Source organism: Acipenser ruthenus, chromosome 32 (genome assembly GCF_902713425.1).
Source record: "Acipenser ruthenus chromosome 32, fAciRut3.2 maternal haplotype, whole genome shotgun sequence".
NCBI lineage: Eukaryota > Metazoa > Chordata > Actinopteri > Acipenseriformes > Acipenseridae > Acipenser > Acipenser ruthenus.
This window is the reverse complement of record NC_081220.1, coordinates 12258946-12277279: the sequence shown is the minus strand read 5'-3', so window position 1 is coordinate 12277279 and position 18334 is coordinate 12258946. Positions and strand designations below refer to the sequence as shown.

The 18334-nt window shown below is 45.8% G+C and overlaps 2 protein-coding genes across 3 annotated transcripts in view; one reads left to right on the top strand and one right to left on the bottom strand.

Moving 5' to 3' along the window:
- The window catches only part of LOC117965150 (lamin-A-like), a 52298-nt gene extending 41817 nt beyond the window's left edge, over nucleotides 1–10481 (top strand). Inside the window, exons 7-13 of the mRNA XM_034910129.2 lie at nucleotides 25–245; nucleotides 870–1125; nucleotides 2486–2593; nucleotides 3872–3991; nucleotides 5236–5322; nucleotides 6243–6488; nucleotides 7189–10481. Coding sequence (XP_034766020.2) covers nucleotides 25–245; nucleotides 870–1125; nucleotides 2486–2593; nucleotides 3872–3991; nucleotides 5236–5322; nucleotides 6243–6488; nucleotides 7189–7224 — 1074 coding nt within the window. The 3' untranslated portion in view covers nucleotides 7225–10481. The remainder of the gene's footprint in view (nucleotides 1–24; nucleotides 246–869; nucleotides 1126–2485; nucleotides 2594–3871; nucleotides 3992–5235; nucleotides 5323–6242; nucleotides 6489–7188) is intronic.
- Nucleotides 10482–10965: 484 nt separating this feature from the next.
- The window catches only part of LOC117395137 (multiple epidermal growth factor-like domains protein 10), a 47887-nt gene continuing 40518 nt past the window's right edge, over nucleotides 10966–18334 (bottom strand). The window contains exons 17-24 of one of the 2 annotated variants that reach the window (XM_059006399.1): nucleotides 18090–18218; nucleotides 17680–17805; nucleotides 16923–17147; nucleotides 16140–16255; nucleotides 14631–14763; nucleotides 13553–13615; nucleotides 12933–13142; nucleotides 10966–12485 (exon numbers count right to left, since the gene is read on the bottom strand). In XM_059006399.1, the coding sequence (XP_058862382.1) occupies nucleotides 12340–12485; nucleotides 12933–13142; nucleotides 13553–13615; nucleotides 14631–14763; nucleotides 16140–16255; nucleotides 16923–17147; nucleotides 17680–17805; nucleotides 18090–18218 (1148 nt within the window). In that variant the 3' untranslated portion in view covers nucleotides 10966–12339. The remainder of the gene's footprint in view (nucleotides 12486–12932; nucleotides 13143–13552; nucleotides 13616–14630; nucleotides 14764–16139; nucleotides 16256–16922; nucleotides 17148–17679; nucleotides 17806–18089; nucleotides 18219–18334) is intronic. The other variant, XM_059006400.1, reaches the window with a different exon arrangement.

Genomic DNA, 18334 nt, shown 5'->3' with positions numbered 1-18334 from the left:
AACTGCCTTTCCCTGTCCCTGCAGCTGGCTGCTAGCGAGGCGAGGGTGCGGGAGCTGGAGGAGGCGCTGGCTCGGGAGAAGGACACCACCCGCAGGCTGCTTTCCAATAAGGAGCGGGAGATGGCAGAGATGAGACAGCGCATGCAGCAGCAGCTCGATGAGTACCAGGAGCTGCTGGATGTCAAGTTGGCCCTGGACATGGAGATCAGCGCCTACCGCAAGATGCTGGAGGGAGAGGAGGAGAGGTGAGGGCTCAGCCTGCTGCTCATGCCCTGCATTGCAACAATCGCCCTCCTATCACACACATGCACCCTGCATTGCAACAATCGCCCTCCTATCACACACACACCCCCTGCATTGCAACAATCACCCCCCCATCACACACACCCCCTGCATTGCAACAATCACCCACCTACATGTAATGAATCTGCATCACAGCCCATTGAATGCAATAGAAAGGCAAGGCTGGATGCGAATTGCAAACCATTCTGTTCAGAGAGGAACGTCTTGCTGTTCAACTAGAGAGCGAGCTCTGTCATCAAGAGGCAAAGTAAGGGTTAAATAAGTAATTGATGCAACCCAGGATGAATCCCAGGACTTTGTATGTTTCTTTTATTTGTATTTTTTTATTGATAATAAGATTTGTGATGTAACATTTTTGTAAAATACCTACAGTATGGTACTTCACAAACCATCTCCTGTCTCCCTCGTTTTTCCACCTATTGTACCCTCTCCTCTCCACTTTCTTCCTCTCAATCGCTCTTTCCTCCCTTCTCCTCATCCTTTCTCTTCTTCCCCTTCTCTGCTGTCTCCACTCCCCTCGCTGTCGCACTCTCTCCATTCTTTCTCTTCTCCTCTCCCCTCCCCAGGCTGCGTCTCTCCCCGAGCCCCCCTCCTCGTGGCTCTGTGTCCCACAGTGCTCGCACGGTGCACTCCAGCGCTCAGAGCTCCTCCGCCTACAAGAAGAGGAAGCTGAACGACACGGACAGTGAGGCCTCCAGCACTGTAGGGGGCGCTGCGCCCGGCCTGCGCATCTCCCAGAAGGCCAAAGCCAGCGGGCGGGTCACTGTGGACGAGGTTGACATGGAGGGCAAGTTTGTGCGCCTGTCCAACAAATCAGACGAGGTACAGACTCCCAGGCATTGCACAGCACAGACTCCCAGAGTCCCAGCACACACTGCAGCATTGCACAGCACAGACTCCCAGAGTCCCAGCACACACTGCAGCATTGCACAGCACAGACTCCCAGAGTCCCAGCACACACTGCAGCATTGCACAGCACAGACTCCCAGAGTCCCAGCACACACTGCAGCATTGCACAGCACAGACTCCCAGAGTCCCAGCACACACTGCAGCATTGCACAGCACAGACTCCCAGAGTCCCAGCACACACTGCAGCATTGCACAGCACAGACTCCCAGAGTCCCAGCACACACTGCAGCATTGCACAGCACAGACTCCCAGAGTCCCAGCACACACTGACAGCATTGCACAGCACAGACTCCCAGAGTCCCAGCACACACTGCAGCATTGCACAGCACAGACTCCCAGAGTCCCAGCACACACTGCAGCATTGCACAGCACAGATTCCCAGAGTCCCAGCACACACTGCAGCATGGCACAGCACAGACTCCCAGAGTCCCAGCACACACTGCAGCATTGCACAGCACAGACTCCCAGAGTCCCAGCACACACTGACAGCATTGCACAGCACAGACTCCCAGAGCCCCAGCACACACTGCAGCATTGCACAGCACAGGCTCCCAGAGTCCCAGCACACACTGCAGCATTGCACAGCACAGACTCCCAGAGTCCCAGCACACACTGCAGCATTGCACAGCACAGACTCCCAGAGCCCCAGCACACACTGCAGCATTGCACAGCACAGGCTCCCAGAGTCCCAGCACACACTGCAGCATTGCACAGCACAGACTCCCAGAGTCCCAGCACACACTGCAGCATTGCACAGCACAGACTCCCTGGCACTGCACAGCACAGCGATCCATGTATCTGGAAAACCACTTATCTAATTGTGATGAAACTTGGCATTAACATTATTTAGCATAAACTATTGAGAATAGCAGATACTGGGGATAAAAAGAGGTGTCTCTCTGTCTGTACATCCGCCCGTCACACTTGCATTGCTACATTTATCTGGAGAACACAAGAGGTTTTTTCACATGCTCTAAATCAAGCATTTTAATAGATTTGACCATGATACTAACACTTCATTTGACATCTAGGTCTTGAATACCACTTACCAGATTTTCATTAAACTACTCATTGCCATTCCCTGTTGCACACTATCCTGTACATGCTGTTGATACACATCATGGTAACACACTTCACACTGACAGCGCGAACGCTGGATTCACAGCCGTGGCGATGGGAGGTGGGTGTTACTGACACTAGCTGATGATTGTAAAGCAGCACTCTTTGATTTTCTGGATTGTATTGACCGCTCCTCTCCTCTCTCCTCTCTCAGGACCAGCTGCTGGGTAACTGGCAGGTGAAGCGCCAAGTTGGCACCAAGTCCTCCATCGCTTACAAGTTCCCTCCGAAATTCACCCTGAAGGCTGGGAAGAGTGTCACGGTGAGCCCTCTCTGAGAGAAAGGAGAGGACGTGATTGAGCAGGACTGTGCTGTGGAGGGCAGGGTTCAGTCTGGCCTTGTTGCACAGAGTGATGTCATGATCTTCACCTCTTAACTCCACAGATTCTTCACACTGGAGTTAAACAATTGGCTCAAGCTGGCCAAGAGGGGGTTGCTTGATCGCTTGTCAGTGTCTTGCGTTGAGGGTTCAGGCATGTACTGCTTACCAGACCTGGGGTCAGTTAGGATTCTAATTCCAATCACAGCAGAATCCTGTGCTGAAATTCCAATTCCAATTCCAATGCTATTTTGTTTAATTAGAATTGATTACAATGATGCTGCAGTAATTGCAATTAAAATTAAAATTACACGAAAAAGTTACATGGGGTCACTGAAAATGGTTGGAAATATGAATAATGATCGCTGAGTGTAAAACACAACATGGAACTGTGAATAATCAGAAGTGTGTAATGAGTTGTAATTGATCAGTTCCAGGGTAATTACAATTCCGCAGGTGTGCCCAGGTTCAGCTACAGTTACAGTGACAGTGAGGTTGGAATTGCAGTGAAGAACAGGATTCCAGCTGGGATGGAGCCCAGGTTTGCTGTGGGCCCCTCCGGTCCTGGTTTGGGATCAACATGAAGGTTTCAGACAGCAGCAGCAGCAGCAGTTCAGTCCAGTTCAGTTCAGTTCAGTTCAGTTCAGTTCAGTCCAGTTCAGTTGTTTATGCTGTTAAAATCCCTTGAAATCTGGCTGTTATTCACAGAGGCTCATTGCTGTGCAGGTGTCAGAGTTCACAATGCACTGGAACATAAGAACATAAGAAAGTTTACAAATGAGCTTGTTTGGTTGTTAGTAGCTTATTGATCCCAGAATCTCATCAAGCAGCTTCTTGAAGGATCCCAGGGTGTCAGCTTCAACAACATTACCACACTACTCCACAGCAGTGTGGAGTAGTGGTTAGAGCTCTGGATTCTTGACCGGAGGGTCATTGGTTCAATCCCAGGTGGGGGACACTGCTGCTGTACCCTTGAGCAAGGTACTTTACCTAGATTGCTCCAGTAAAAACCCAACTGTATAAATGGGTAATTGTATGTAAAAATAATGTGATATCTTGTAACAATTGTAAGTCGCCCTGGATAAGGGTGTCTGCTAAGAAATAAATAATAATAATAATAATAATAATAATAATAATAATAATAATAATAATAATAATAATAATAATAATAATAATAATTATAATAATAATAATAATAATTAACATTGTTCTGTTCTTCAGATTTGGGCCTCTGGTGCCGGTGCCACCCACAGCCCCCCCTCGGACCTGGTGTGGAAGAGTCAGAGCTCGTGGGGCATTGGAGACAACGTGCAGACCTCTCTGATCAGCGCCAATGGAGAGGTGGGTGCCACACACACGGGCAGATACCTGGAGCCCTCAAAGCTTCTCAACTTGTCAACTTGTTAAACAGCCACCAAGTGATTGGAGTGATCCCTGGACCTGCTGCGCACCTCCATTCCTTATGTAGGTCTCTCTTGAAAGAAACACAGCTTAGAAACATGCTATCTGGTACTACACAAGGTTCAGGAAATCTTGTTTGCAAGCCATGCTTTCAGTTAGTTGCACTTCCTTGGTCATGTTCTCGTCATTCCTTGACTGGCTTCTTTCCTGTCAGTAACCGGTCAGCTGCTTCCCTTAGTGACGGACGCGCTTTCAGCCGACAGCATGACCCAGAAGATACTGCTGATGCGACATGACCTAGGAAGTGGAACAGAACTCCTGAGAGTAAGGCATGGAAGTGTTCTTTACCCTGGTGTAGTACCAGTGTTTTAAAGCAACATGGATGTTTGATGTTTCATGTGTTTCCTTCAAAGCTGCACATTTGACACCTATGTGGGGAATGGAAGTGCAGGACAGGTAAGAGTCAAGGAATTATTTTGTAATATACAAACACTTTAACACAGACCTGTCAAAAAACAACACAGCAGAGCGTTTGAGGAATTTAAAAGCAGGATGACTGCAGATATAATAAATCAATAAGGGAAATGTAAAACCTAAGAAAATGTAACCTGAAGCTACAATAAACCCTGTTATCCAAACAAATTGGTAGCAGAGGGTGTTGAGATCATCAGATTCTCTGTGAGATTCCCACTCAAGTCTGTATGACTTTCCCAATCAAGAAACCTCCGAAAAATATCTACTACAAGCCCTTTACCTGTAAATATATAAGATACAGCAGTGAACTGTTTTGTAAGTACGAGATTGAGGGCTAGGTAGCACATGAACAAGGCAGGAGAGCTCAGCACTCCACAGCACAGCTCACCAAGGGGCTGCTGGGTTTGCAGGAGAGCTCAGCACTCCACAGCACAGCTCACCAAGGGGCTGCTGGGTTTGCAGGAGAGCTCAGCACACCACATCACGGCTCACCAAGGGGCTGCTGGGTTTGCAGGAGAGCTCAGCACTCCACAGCACAGCTCACCAAGGGGCTGCTGGGTTTGCAGGAGAGCTCAGCACACCACATCACGGCTCACCAAGGGGCTGCTGGGTGTGCAGGAGAGCTCAGCACTCCACATTACAGTTCACATAGGGGCTGCTGGATGTGCAGGTGTAACTGTGTGTGTGTGTGTGTGTGTGTGTGTCTGCAGGAGATGGCGTCTCGGACCGTGGTACGGGTTCTCTTCGAGGAGGAGGACGATGAAGACATGGTGCGCAGGGATGTGCATCACCACCAGGTGCTGTCCACGCTGCACAGCAACACAGTACCAGAGCAGGCTTATCAGTGCAGAAACACATTGTGCTTTCATTGGGAGTAAATGGATAACATATTGGGATACTGAATAGCTGCACTATTTACTAACTGAATATATTAGAAAACTTGTAGTATAATAAAATACTATGTCATTTAAGAGTCATTGTAGCTACCAATACCATACATTTTCCATACCTATCTTCATTATATAGGTCTCAAATGTGCAGTTTTGAAAGAAACACATGTTTTAGCAAACCTATATTTTCATTATAACACTTGTTATCTGGCACTACACTGGGTTAAAGAAATCTCTGTTTACAAGCCATGCTTTTAGACCATCTTGCACTTCCTGGGCCACCTGGAGACTTAAATTGTCCCCACCCCTTCACTGGCTTCATTTCTGTCGATAACCAATCAGCTGCTTCCCCTGTTGACTGACATGCTTTCAACCAGTAACATGCTTTAACCCAGAATGCACTGCTTTGGTGACCAAGGAGGAAAAGCAGTAACAGACTTCCTGGAAGGCAGGGCAAACAAAGTGAGAGCTTTCTTTAACCACATGTAGTACCAGATCTCTGTTTTTAAAATGAAAATACATGTGGCTCATGGAAGATTTCTGGAATTACTTTAAACACATTAGCAGTGCTTGAATCCCTGGCTGCTCTCTCTAACCCCCTCCTCCCTGTACCCCTGCTCCGTCTGGCTGTTCTGACTTACCCCCTCCTCCCTGAACCCCTGCTCTCTCTGGCTGTTCTCTCTTACCCCATCCTCCCTGAACCCCTGCTCTCTCTGGCTGTTCACTCTAACTCCCTCTTCACTGACCCCCTCCTCTCCCTGGCTGTTCTCTCTGACTGACTCTCTCTCTCTCTCTCTCTCTCTCTGACCCCCTCCTCTCTCCCTTAGGCTGCTCACAGCACCAGTGCGTCCGGGGAGCAGTGTGACGCCGAGTATAACCTGCGCAGCCGGACGGTGCTATGCGGCTCCTGTGGTCAGCCCTCGGACAAGAGCAGCAGCGCGGGCGGCTCGGCCGTGTCGGGGAGCTCCGGCGTGACGGTCACTCGCACCTACCGCAGCAGTGGAGGGGGTGGCCTGGCCGAGGGGCTGGTCAGCAGAGCCTACGTGCTGGGGAGCAACCAGCCGCGAGGACAGGTCAGTACAGAGAGAGAGACACCCACCCACATACACACACACACACACAGAAACAGCCAACCGCATGGACAGGTCAGTACAGAGAGAGAGAGACACCCACCCACATACACACACACACAGAAACAGCCAACCGCATGGACAGGTCAGTACAGAGAGAGAGACACCCACCCACATACACACACACACACACACACAAACAGCCAACCGCATGGACAGGTCAGTACAGTGACACAGAGAGGAGAGGAGAGAGAGTGAGAGACGCATGAGAGAGAGACACAGAGAGAGAGAGAGAGAGGCGCAGAGAAAAACCAGCCGCGAGGACAGGTCAGTACAGAGAGAGAGAGACACTTCATATTGTTCATTTTCATACCTGTTTAATATCAAGGTTTTTGTGTTCTCCAGTATTTTCCCTGAGAAGTCACACTTCACATTTTTGCATATATTTTGAGAGTCGCTTATCTGTGATTAAACCTTGAATTGCCATTTCTTATTCAATACTGTACTCCTCTGTGCATACAGTTAATATACATTAAGAGCTGATGTTGATTTTAAAGCCAGGATTGTATGTTAATGACATGTTCGCTCTCAATTGTTTCTGTTATCAAAGACTACATTTCTAAAGGGAGGAGATTTAGATGTTAAAGAGATGAGAATTCAAAATACTGGACAAAATGCAAAGCCTTGTGTTTCCTGTCTGCAGGCTGGCCTGAACGCTGAGAACTGCTCCATCATGTAGATCGAAGCCGCCTGGACCCACGAAAACACGACAACAGGCGACCACCAAAAACACTTTGATTTTGTACTTCATCATTTCTTTTGTATTCCTCTTTTTATATATATATATATCGATCAAAGCAAACCGTATTCTACAGTAGAACATGTGTAATTCTAGGAGTACTGGCAGGACATAGCAGGGCAGTAGATTGTATAGCAGCTGCTGTGCTGAGCAGGATGCTGCAGGGGATAGGCTGACAGGGTGTGTAACAGGGTAGGACATACAACATGCCAAAGAGATGACATAACCAGATTGTTTTAAAAAAGAAAAAAAAAAAACATGATATATTTCTTTCTTTGCATATATATTTCTCTCTATTTGTGTAATAGCATCACATGTCTGTGCTGTATATTAATCAAACATTCTGCATTAGATTTCAAATGCAATGATTGGGGTCGGAGATAAAAATTAACACCAGTGTAGATGAGTCTTTCTAGTGCATCTCTGTCTGCAGAACAGGCTCCTGTTTAGTGATTTTAAAGGACTGGGCAGAGATCAGTTGAGTGACCTTCGCACCAGGAGAATCGGCCACGCTTCGGAGCTCAAACTGGGGAATGGGCCCCTGAGCTGAGATTTTTGATTTTTAGTTATACAGAAAGTTGGGGCTTGATGGAGTAGCTTGTGCTTTATAAATTAGTTATTAGTAAGTAGTTGGGGGGCTAGATTTGGTGAACTAGGACTATGCATCTGCTACCACAGCCAGTGTAGGAGCTGAGAGTTACGGTGAAACTTTTGATGCCAAAGCATGTCTGAAATATTTCTCTGAGATTGGAAAGAAAACAAAGGAAAGAAGAAAAAAGTGCTTTTCTGTAATGTCAGGAATTCTGTCTGGCAGTAACGGATTGGGAATGGACTTTGATAAAACAGTCATTAAGTTTAGAAATGAATTGAACAATGTCTGCATTTCTTGTTAAAAAGTGGCAGCTATATTCTTGGATCGATTTGATGAAATTGATCTGATATTTTTTCATATAGAAAAAGTGCGTCAGTTTATCACTCATGTAATTGTGTGAAATATAGAGAGAGCACTGTAAATGTTTGCATGTAAAACTGTGGAGATAGTGTTCTTAGTGCTGCTTGAAGCCACAGATAAAGTGTACTTTGTTCATATCTGAAATTCCTTTGACTTAATATGGGTCAAAAGATAAGTTTCAGTTTGCCTCAAAGCTGCCTAGCAAAGTAACTCTAGGTCCCCCTGTACTGGCATTGAACGGTAACCACAGTAACTACAACCAGATGCAATGAGCTATGCAGACCACCCCCACCTGCTGGACAATCGGCGCATTACAGCTCCCTATTGTCAAGCAATACACTGCAATCTCCACTGTACCTACTGCACTGCTGTGAGATAATCAACACCACTACCTGTGAATGAGCGAACACCACTGGCCTCCTGCTGACTGACTGCATTGAACAGGCATATAAACTAACACGTGAATCCTTATTCATCAATTAACAAAGGCAATCGGAAACATTGGGTTGTACTCAATAATAATGAAAAGGTAAATCAAGGAATAGTACAGTATTGAGCAGGAGGAATATTACGGATAGGTTTCCCTGATAATCTGCTTGTTGATTCCCTATTGATATTAGTAATCAGAATATTTTAGTGATGCGATTTAAATGCCTTAGCTGACATCCAAGTACTGTAAATCTAGGTCAGAGGGTTGTGTTAACTACCTGAACTTCAAATGCAATCAAGTGTTTTTGACTAACCTATAGAATGTTTCACAGTCATAGTGTTCTGAAAACATTCCACAGCCTCCTTCTGTAACTTCAAGCAGTCCACCAGTGCCAGTCCCCTCCAGTTGCTAAAGGGACACAAGGAATGGGCCCTTTTGTAACTGGTGGTTTACAGTAACGAATGATAGCTGATGTGCAGAGCTGACATTACAAGCACACTGGGGTTCAGAGTTAGCGATGCTTCTGGACCCGATTGAACCCCCAACCTCATTCCCGCTCCAGACTGGCTAGATAGAAGATTTGGGAATCGATTCCTCAAACAGGTAGCTTCAATCTTATTCGACTGTGCTTTTATAAGCTAGGATAGATACATATCTACATAGATAGCTGATGCAATAATAATCTTGCTTTGATGTGATGCTCTGACCAGGTTTCTGTGACACCACCTGTTCTGTCGTTTAGTGTGCCATAATGTGCTACACTAATAACTCACTCTGTGGGGAGAAAACAAAAAGGATTGCATTTCTTATTTGTTTTATGTTTAAGCTAATACGGTGACATTATTAAAAGTAAACCGGGAATGCATTTCTGAAATTCGTTTTGTTCGATGTGTATTTTTATTTTTTTCTGTAAGCCAGTCAAATCCTCACTCTTGAGACGCTCACTTACTTAATGCACTCACTGTGATGCACAGAACTAGGGGCCATTACACAATATCCATTGTGATACAAAGTCGTGCTAGGTCTACACTGCAGTCCTATTGCATTACCACAGCGATGCTCCAGAACAGTGTTATTACCCGTGTACTGGCTGCATGCACACTGAACTCGAGAGGCTGGAGTACTAGAGCAGCAGCAGCTGACTCATGCAGCTCTATTCAGCGCCAAACATTTCAATTGTAAAGCCATAGTGCAGGTACTTGCTAAGTACCACTTTGCTGAAAGTCAGTGATATTTTTTTACCCATTATTGGGTACCATAAACACTGCTGTTTCGTGGGATTTAGTACCTTAAAATACACGAACCTAAGTACAAGATGACTTGCCCTGATGGCTTCAGATGACAGCAAGTGTACTGTAATAATAACGTTTACAGATTCCTTTCGAAAGGAAAAGCAAAGTGCTTTAAAGATGCATGAATGTAATACTTTCTTTTTTTCCAGGGGTGTAGAATATAAATTTACTGACAGTTTTACTTGAGTCTGGCATTCGTTATATAGGACTCGAAAAGCACTCTGTTATTACAGAGCTGTTTGTTCTAAAGTGTATGATGGTCCTATTCTTTTAAATAATATTTCTGTACTAATAGGAACTTTAAAGAAATGCTTCATTGTATATTATGTATGCATAATTTAGGTTTAAGGGTAATTAAGTGGATTTTAAGTGCTTAATCAAATCTATTAAATATAACTTGCACAAAATTGCATAGTAATTGATAGAACTCAGTGGTGTTGCCAGCATTTTGTTTCTTACTGTAAACCAAAATATATATATCTGTTACCAAAAAAATGAATAAAGTAAAACCTTTTGTTTTTCACTATTTGTGGTTTTATTTTTTATTTTTTTTTCATGGTTGCACACACACCTCACTCGCACCGACACTCACACACTGATACTCACACACTGACACACACACACACTCACACACTGACACACTGACACACTCATACACTGACACACACACAGACACACTCGCACACTGACACACTCACTCACACACACACTGACACACACTGACACACTCACACACTGACACACTCACACTGACACACTCACACTGATACACACACTCACACACTGACACTCATACACTGACACTCACACACAGACACACTCGCACACTGACACACTCACTCACTCACACTCACTGACACACTCACACACTGACACACTCACACAGACACACTCGCACACTGACACACTCACACACTGACACACAAAACAATGGCCTATAGCAGACAAACACATTCTTGTAAATTTAAATGTCCTGAATAAATACAATTTTAAAAAATCACTTTAGAGATTTTTTTTTGCATTTTATTTAAACAGAGCAAACAATCATTGCAGGTACAATTTGTATTTTTTTTTTTAATCAAAACAAAAAAACATTATGTACACTATATACAAAACAAACAAAAAAGCCAGTTTGCAATATGTTTAACACTTTTCAGTAAACTGAAAATGTCCATGTGAATTTTATACAGGACATGATGGCATCCCTCAGGACCACACTATTATTATTATAAACATTTTCATTAACAATGACTATCTTGAGTTCAATTTGGATCTGTGACGAAAATGAGACAGTGGCTGCAATGACTGAATTTGGCAACGTGGCATAATTTAACAGTGTGGGATGTTTCGTCCTGTCACTAGATTTAAATGTAGACAAGACAGTTTCCAAAATACAGTTTTGTAGCATTGAATACGATGGTTATTCCACGCTAGAAATGTCAACACCTGCCTAAACCAAGTTTGACAAAAGGTGTAGGAGACTTTGTCACTATTCCAGGATCTTTTTCACTGTCTTCTAGGGCAAAGAGGCAGTCCATACAACAGTAGTTGAGTTCAAATAGGACAGTGTCTGTATCTTTATTTGAAGTGGTGTCCTTTTAAAAAAGGACCACCGAATTAACAAAACAAAACCTAACTCTGTCAAGGAGCACAAACTACACTTGGGAATTCATCTTCTTATCAATCTGACAGCTAAGCCGTTTACTGATATAAAGATTATCCTTTCAACGCACTGTACCTGAAACGGGTGGTCACCGCCGGTCTCTGTTCAGGTCCTAGCCTTAACACAGAGAACCTGTACACACTGCTAGACCTGTTTATATACCTGCTTGCTTCATTTCAGGCAGGTATCCCTCATTAAATTACTAGTAGTGCCAGGTGATTCCCATTCCTGGCTTCAATATATCTAGCGCAGTGCATATTGGGAAATGTAGTCCTGACTTCTCTGTTTAAACGGGTAGGAATACATTTTCCTCTGCCCACAGTGGATAAATATTATGTTCTTGGACCAATGTACCTCCCCTCTACAACCTTTCAATATACTTCACCACACAAGAAAGCAACAAAGGTTCTGAGTGTGTTCAGACAGGCATCAAACCTCCCCACAGTCACAGTACAGTCATTCAGTGCGTGCTGCCTGGGGCTGGTTCTGGGTCTGGTTCTGGGGCTGGTTCTGGTGCTGGTGTTGGGGCTGGTGCTGGGTCTGGTTCTGGTGCTGGGTCTGGTTCTGGTGCTGGGTCTGGTTCTTTGGCTGGGTCTGGTTCTGGGGTTGCTGCTGGGTCTGGTTCTGAGGTTGGTGCTGAGTCTGGTTCTGGTGCTGGCTTTGGGTCTGGTGCTGGCTCTGGGGTCGGCTCTTGCTGGGTCCCAGAATGGGCTGGCTCTCACCGGTCCAGTCTCTTGGTGTGTGGAGAGGGAGGGCAGTGTCGGACTGGGGGCAGGTCGTAGTGGCTGGAGATGTGGCTGTTCTTCGGTAAGTCGTAGTGCCTCGGAACCGCGTGTTCTGGAACCTCCGCTAACGAACTGCACTCTGGAAGAGAGAATGGATTGATGAGTGAGGCAGAGCAAGAACCATCCAGTGGTACTTCCTAACAGCATCTGTGTTTGAAGAGGAACACTCCGCAACAACTCATTTAAACTTGGATCAAGACATAGTAGTTGTGAGACATCAATATAATATTTATATTGCTGGAAGTGCCTGAGGGTGTACTGTGTACGGCACAGCTGATACTGAGCTCTGCCCTGCGTCTCTCTCCCCACAGTGTCTCTGCCGCGTCCATAACTATTAAACACTCAATAGCGTTACAGTTAGAAATACAAAAAGAATGTCATTTCAATTAGTCTTAGTGTCTTCATTGAAGGCAATGAGAAACACTCAGGGAGTGGAAAGGCTTGTTATTGAAGGCATTGAGAAAGACTCTGAGTGGAAAGGGTTGTCATTGAATTTCATTGAGTTTCTTGTAGCAGTGTGTCTCACCGGTCCCTGCGGCCCTGCCTCGGCCAGGCTGCTGCTGCTGCTGCTGCATGAGGAGCCCGGTCTCAGTGTAGGAGCTCTCCCGCTGCCCCGGGCCCTTCATCTCCATGTAGCTGCTCTCCGAGGGCCTGCCCAGCAGCACCGGCAGGTCCTTGATGGTGGCGTACGGGTTCTCACTGCTCAGGGAGCTGCTGCTCAGGTCCAGAGACGGGTCTGTGAGAGAGCAAGAGATCCGGTTGAGAGCTGGGCTGTGCACCCCCCTCAACCATTTCAGCTCCACGAATCGTGCTGCTCGTGCTTTTCCATCGGCTTTGTAGATCTCAAGGGTGCAGTTTTGAAAGAAACACATGCTACAGCAAACGTGATACCATTTCAGCTCGGAGTTTGCATGCCTTACTTTCAGATATACTGTTTTCACCAAACCAACTGCTTCCCCTAGTGCTTTGAAAGACGCTGCTGAGGTGAAATGAGCTCAGAAGTGCACGTGTAACTGCACCTGAAGTACAGCACACAGGGATCTTAATGCAAGCATGAGGAGAGCTGTGACTCCAGTAAAGTCTGATTCCCAGCACAGACGTCACCAAAGAGAATCCCTACTCCATGTACACCACCCACAGGATTACCTTTGTTGTAATATTTCCCCAGGCTGTTGCTGTAGCTGTAGCTTCTGTCCATCCCAATGGCTCCTGTGGAGACACATCATGCAAGTTAGAGACCCATACGTGCAGTTTCCTCCGTACTGACAATCCTTACTAAAGCGCCAACATTTACCAAGCTAGTGGCACAGTGTGCAGAGTTCCCAGTGAAGAAATCACCGATTACAACTTTCAGAACGGTCTGAACGTAAAACAAATTATAATTAAATTATACCGAGCTAAAAAAAAAAAAGGAGACTGGATTTAATAAAGGGAGTAAATGTACACAGCGTTGCATCAAGCACTTCTTTTTATCCTGGGATAATGGCAGATGAGTGGCTGTGGGATGGGGATTCCCAGCAGTGCTGTAAAATGCTCTAAAATCCAATGGTGGCTGATCAAATCAACCCCTTGGTCCTGAAGTTTGTATGTATTATTATTTATTATTATTTATTTATTTATTATTATTATTTATTATTATTATTTATTTCTTAGCAGACGCCCTTATCCAGGGCGACTTACAATTGTTACAAGATATCACATTATACATTATTTCACATTATACAGATATCGCATTATTTTTACATACAATTACCCATTTATACAGTTGGGTTTTTACTGGAGCAATCTAGGTAAAGTACCTTGCTCAAGGGTACAACAGCAGTGTCCTCCACTGGGGATTGAACCCACAACCCTCCGGTCAAGAGTCCAGAGCCCTAACCACTACTCCACACTGCTGCCCTGTAGATCTGTATCCACACAAGGAGTTATTTTCAAAACTAAGGGCTTGATCTTATCAACCTGTGCCCCGATCAGCTGGATTTGTATACCTTTTTACAGCACTGAGGAATCCCTTTAGATGCAGTTGGATTTTTCTGGAAGTGTAAAATGCTTTTGATCAAAATCGTTTTGAAAATACCCCCCATTGTGAATACAGAATTACAATTTCAGGAGTATTGCGTGTGGTGATGGATTGTGTGGTAATGGAATGGTATTGTGTGGTAATGGAATGGTATTGTGTGTGGTAATGGGTGGTATTGTGTGTGGCGATGGGTGGTGTTGGTACCTATGTCCTTGCGGATGCCACTGGCATGGTGTTTCCAGTCTGCTGGCAGCGTGGCGTTGCACTCCGGTCCGAAGGGCCCCAGCCTCTCCCTCTCCATGTTCTTTATATTGGAGAAAAGCTGATTATTGGTGGTCTGTTCAGAAGGACGAAATCACCGACATCAACTTAAACAAGCTGGAGGCATGCGCACAGCAACACAGACACAGACCTGACTAACACAGCGAAGCACTCCACAGGACTGACACACACAGCGAAGCACTCCACAGGACTGACACACACAGCGCAGCACTCCACAGGACTGACACACACAGTGAAGCACTCCACAGGACTGACACACACAGAGAAGCACTCCACAGGACTGACACCCACAGCGAAGCACTCCACAGGACTGACACCCACAGAGAAGCACTCCACAGGACTGACACCCACAGCGAAGCACTCCACAGGACTGACACCCACAGCGAAGCACTCCACAGGACTGACACACACAGCGCAGCACTCCACAGGACTGACTAACACAGCGAAGCACTCCACATGACTGACACACACAGAGAAGCACTCCACAGGACTGACACACACAGCGAAGCACTCCACAGGACTGACACACACAGAGAAGCACTCCACAGGACTGACACACACAGCGAAGCACTCCACAGGACTGACACACACAGCGAAGCACTCCACAGGACTGACACACACAGAGAAGCACTCCACAGGACTGACACACACAGCGAAGCACTCCACAGGACTGACACACACAGCGAAGCACTCCACAGGACTGACACACACAGCGAAGCACTCCACAGCACTGACACACACAGCGAAGCACTCCACAGGACTGACACCCACAGCGAAGCACTCCACAGGACTGACACACACAGCGAAGCACTCCACAGGATTGACACATACAGCGAGTGGAATATCATAAAAAATATCAAAGGCAAAGAGAAAGGGTGCTCCCTCCAGTCCAGGGCAGGCTTGAGGCATGTTAAATGATGGAGTGCTTCACTGAAAAAGCCACATATTTTAAAAATCACTGGGCTTAATTGATATAGAGCACATCCCACTTAAGATAATAATTTTGTCCCTTTTTTTGTATTTAATTGTATTTGTCTGATTATGACTATTTCATTTGGAATTGTAATACTGTACTATATCCTGAAGTTTAAAATGTACATGCATTTAAAAAATATTAACATTGCAACTATGCAGAAATGTCTACAGCAAATTTGACTTTTTTATGATTCTAATCTAGTTTTGTTGAGTAACATTACATGGAATACTCAGTAAGAGCAAATCCAGGTTTATATGTTATCCATTATCTCTACAGAAAGTGTTGCACAACTAAAAGCAATAACAACCACTGCATTAGGCACACAAGTCTGTCCCATAGCTGCAGCACGCACATCAGTATTTGTTTGTCAATTCCCAATACAGAGCTTCTAGCACATGGGGCTGTGCAGCCATTCAGTAGAGCCAGAGAGGGAGAGAGGAGCAGCGGACACTCACCTTGACGGAGTTAACCCTTTCCAGGTTGTTGGGTAAGTGCGGAGGGGTGAGGCCACACTGGGACAGAGTGTGGTAGCTGGGGTTCGAGTAGTAGTGATGGTAACCGTGAGGGATGTCTGAGGATACAGAAAGACACAGTCAGGAGACTGGAGACTGGAAAGCTGGCTAAAAAACACTGCCGCTCCGGCATGAGAACTCATCACCGCCGGGGGAAAGTTAGATCAAAGCACAGAAATAAATGAAAAAAGAAACAAGACAGCCAGTGTCTAATGAAAAGATGTCTCTGGCTCTTACTGCTATAAAGACACTGATTAGCCTGGGTTACATATATCTAAGGTAGGCAACTAGAACTAAACAACAGCTCCCAAACTCTGCAGAAAGCATCTTCATTTGGAATATCATAAAATGAATAAAACACTTACTCCAGTCTTTAATTTTTTTTTAAGAGGTAAACCCCCAGTTAATATTACAAAACTAGAACCAAGCATTAGGTTATTTAAATTTACAATCCTCTCAGACACACTCAATGTGTTTAGTTCTTCACTTTGTAACATTAACATGATTTTTTCCTCCTTTTAAAAAATAGGAGTTATTAAAGAATTGGATGAAACATTTTAAAAACATGGCTTACAGTTTCTTACAGTCGGAAGCACTAAGGATGACTGCAAACAAATAAAAGCAAGTAGCTACACAGAGCTCTCATAGTTTCTGTTTCCTGGTACTTTTCAAAAGCTGCTATAAGGCTTGCTCGTCTGTCAAATTATTTCTGGGAGCTTGCCTTACCTGGCACCTCGTACTCTGAGTTCAGCACCCTGGCTGTGGAGTAGGCGACAGTGGGGACCCGGCCCTGCTTGCTCTTGTGTCTGCAGCGGTACAACAGGAGCAGCACAAGCAGCAGCAGCACCAGCATGACCAGGACGACGATGCCAGCAATGGCTCCCACAGAGTCCCTCTCTACGGGGGCTACGGGGACCACCGAGCTGCTGCCTCCTCCTCCCTCTCGCTCAGCTACACGGAGGAAACAACAGTGATCACAACGCACGACTCCGCAGTCTACCTCAATCCCACCCTCCTCTTTTATACAGCTATGGCCAAAAGTTTTGCATCATCTACACTGAGACATAAGTAAAAAAAAACAAAAAAAACCTGATATGAACATCATTTAGATGCAACACTTTTGGCCATAGCTGTACTTTATACCATTTACATTTACATGTTGAAATTCTTCCATGTTTCATATCCTTCTCCGTTGCTGTTTCTGCTCAGATCATTGCTTGCTGTGCTTCTGTTTATCTCAGCTAATTGCTTGTGAACAAACTCTGCAAGGCTGACTGTGGAAACATTATAGGGGTGTCAGTGCACAGTGCAGCTTGGCTCAACCAGGAACCTGTACTCCCCTGACTGTGTGACACAGGTGCCTTTAGTGAGGGGCTTAGAAACCCATTGAAATCTACACTGAGGTTGAGGTCAGAGTCTACTAAAGGGACCAGTGTACAACGCTGTGCTCTCACGTCCAGTGGTTGGTGTAGGAGGTCCTTACCGTTGCGACAGTCCCCTGTCCCGTCCTGCTCACAGGCACAGCCCCCAGTCTTGGGGTCACAGGAGACGTTGTGGGGGCATAGGCAGGGCTGGAGGCAGTGCAGCCCAAACGTCCCAGGACGACACCCTGCAGCGACACAGCGGCACGCCCTGTCAGCGACTGTACTTACTACAATTGTTCTGCTATTAATCTAAAGGCTATCAAGGGCCATGTTTTTAAGTAAGTAAATTAACCAGCTGCCTGGAATCAACTTGCATCTAAGTGGGAAGTGCTGTTTAAGGAATCAAGGCTACCAAGGACCACGCTGCTGCAGGTTATGATTCATATAAAGAAATTCTGTAAGCGACTTGCTTTGTAAGGTTCTGTGTATATAGGCGGTATGTCGGGGTGCAGTGAGCCCCTTCACTTACTCGATTCACAGTGTTTGCCTGTGTACCCCTCTCGACAGGAGCAGGTCCCAGTCTCCTGATTGCACTCAGCCTCATTCTGGCACTGACAGGGGTGTCGGCAGTCTGGCCCATACACTCCGGGGGGGCAGCCTGTGCGGGGAGGGAGGGTGAGTTCCAGGAGCACTGACATAACCACCATTGCAACATACATACACTGCTCCCCCTTTTCCCCCTTTATACAGCGGATTATCAGGCTGGATGGTCAT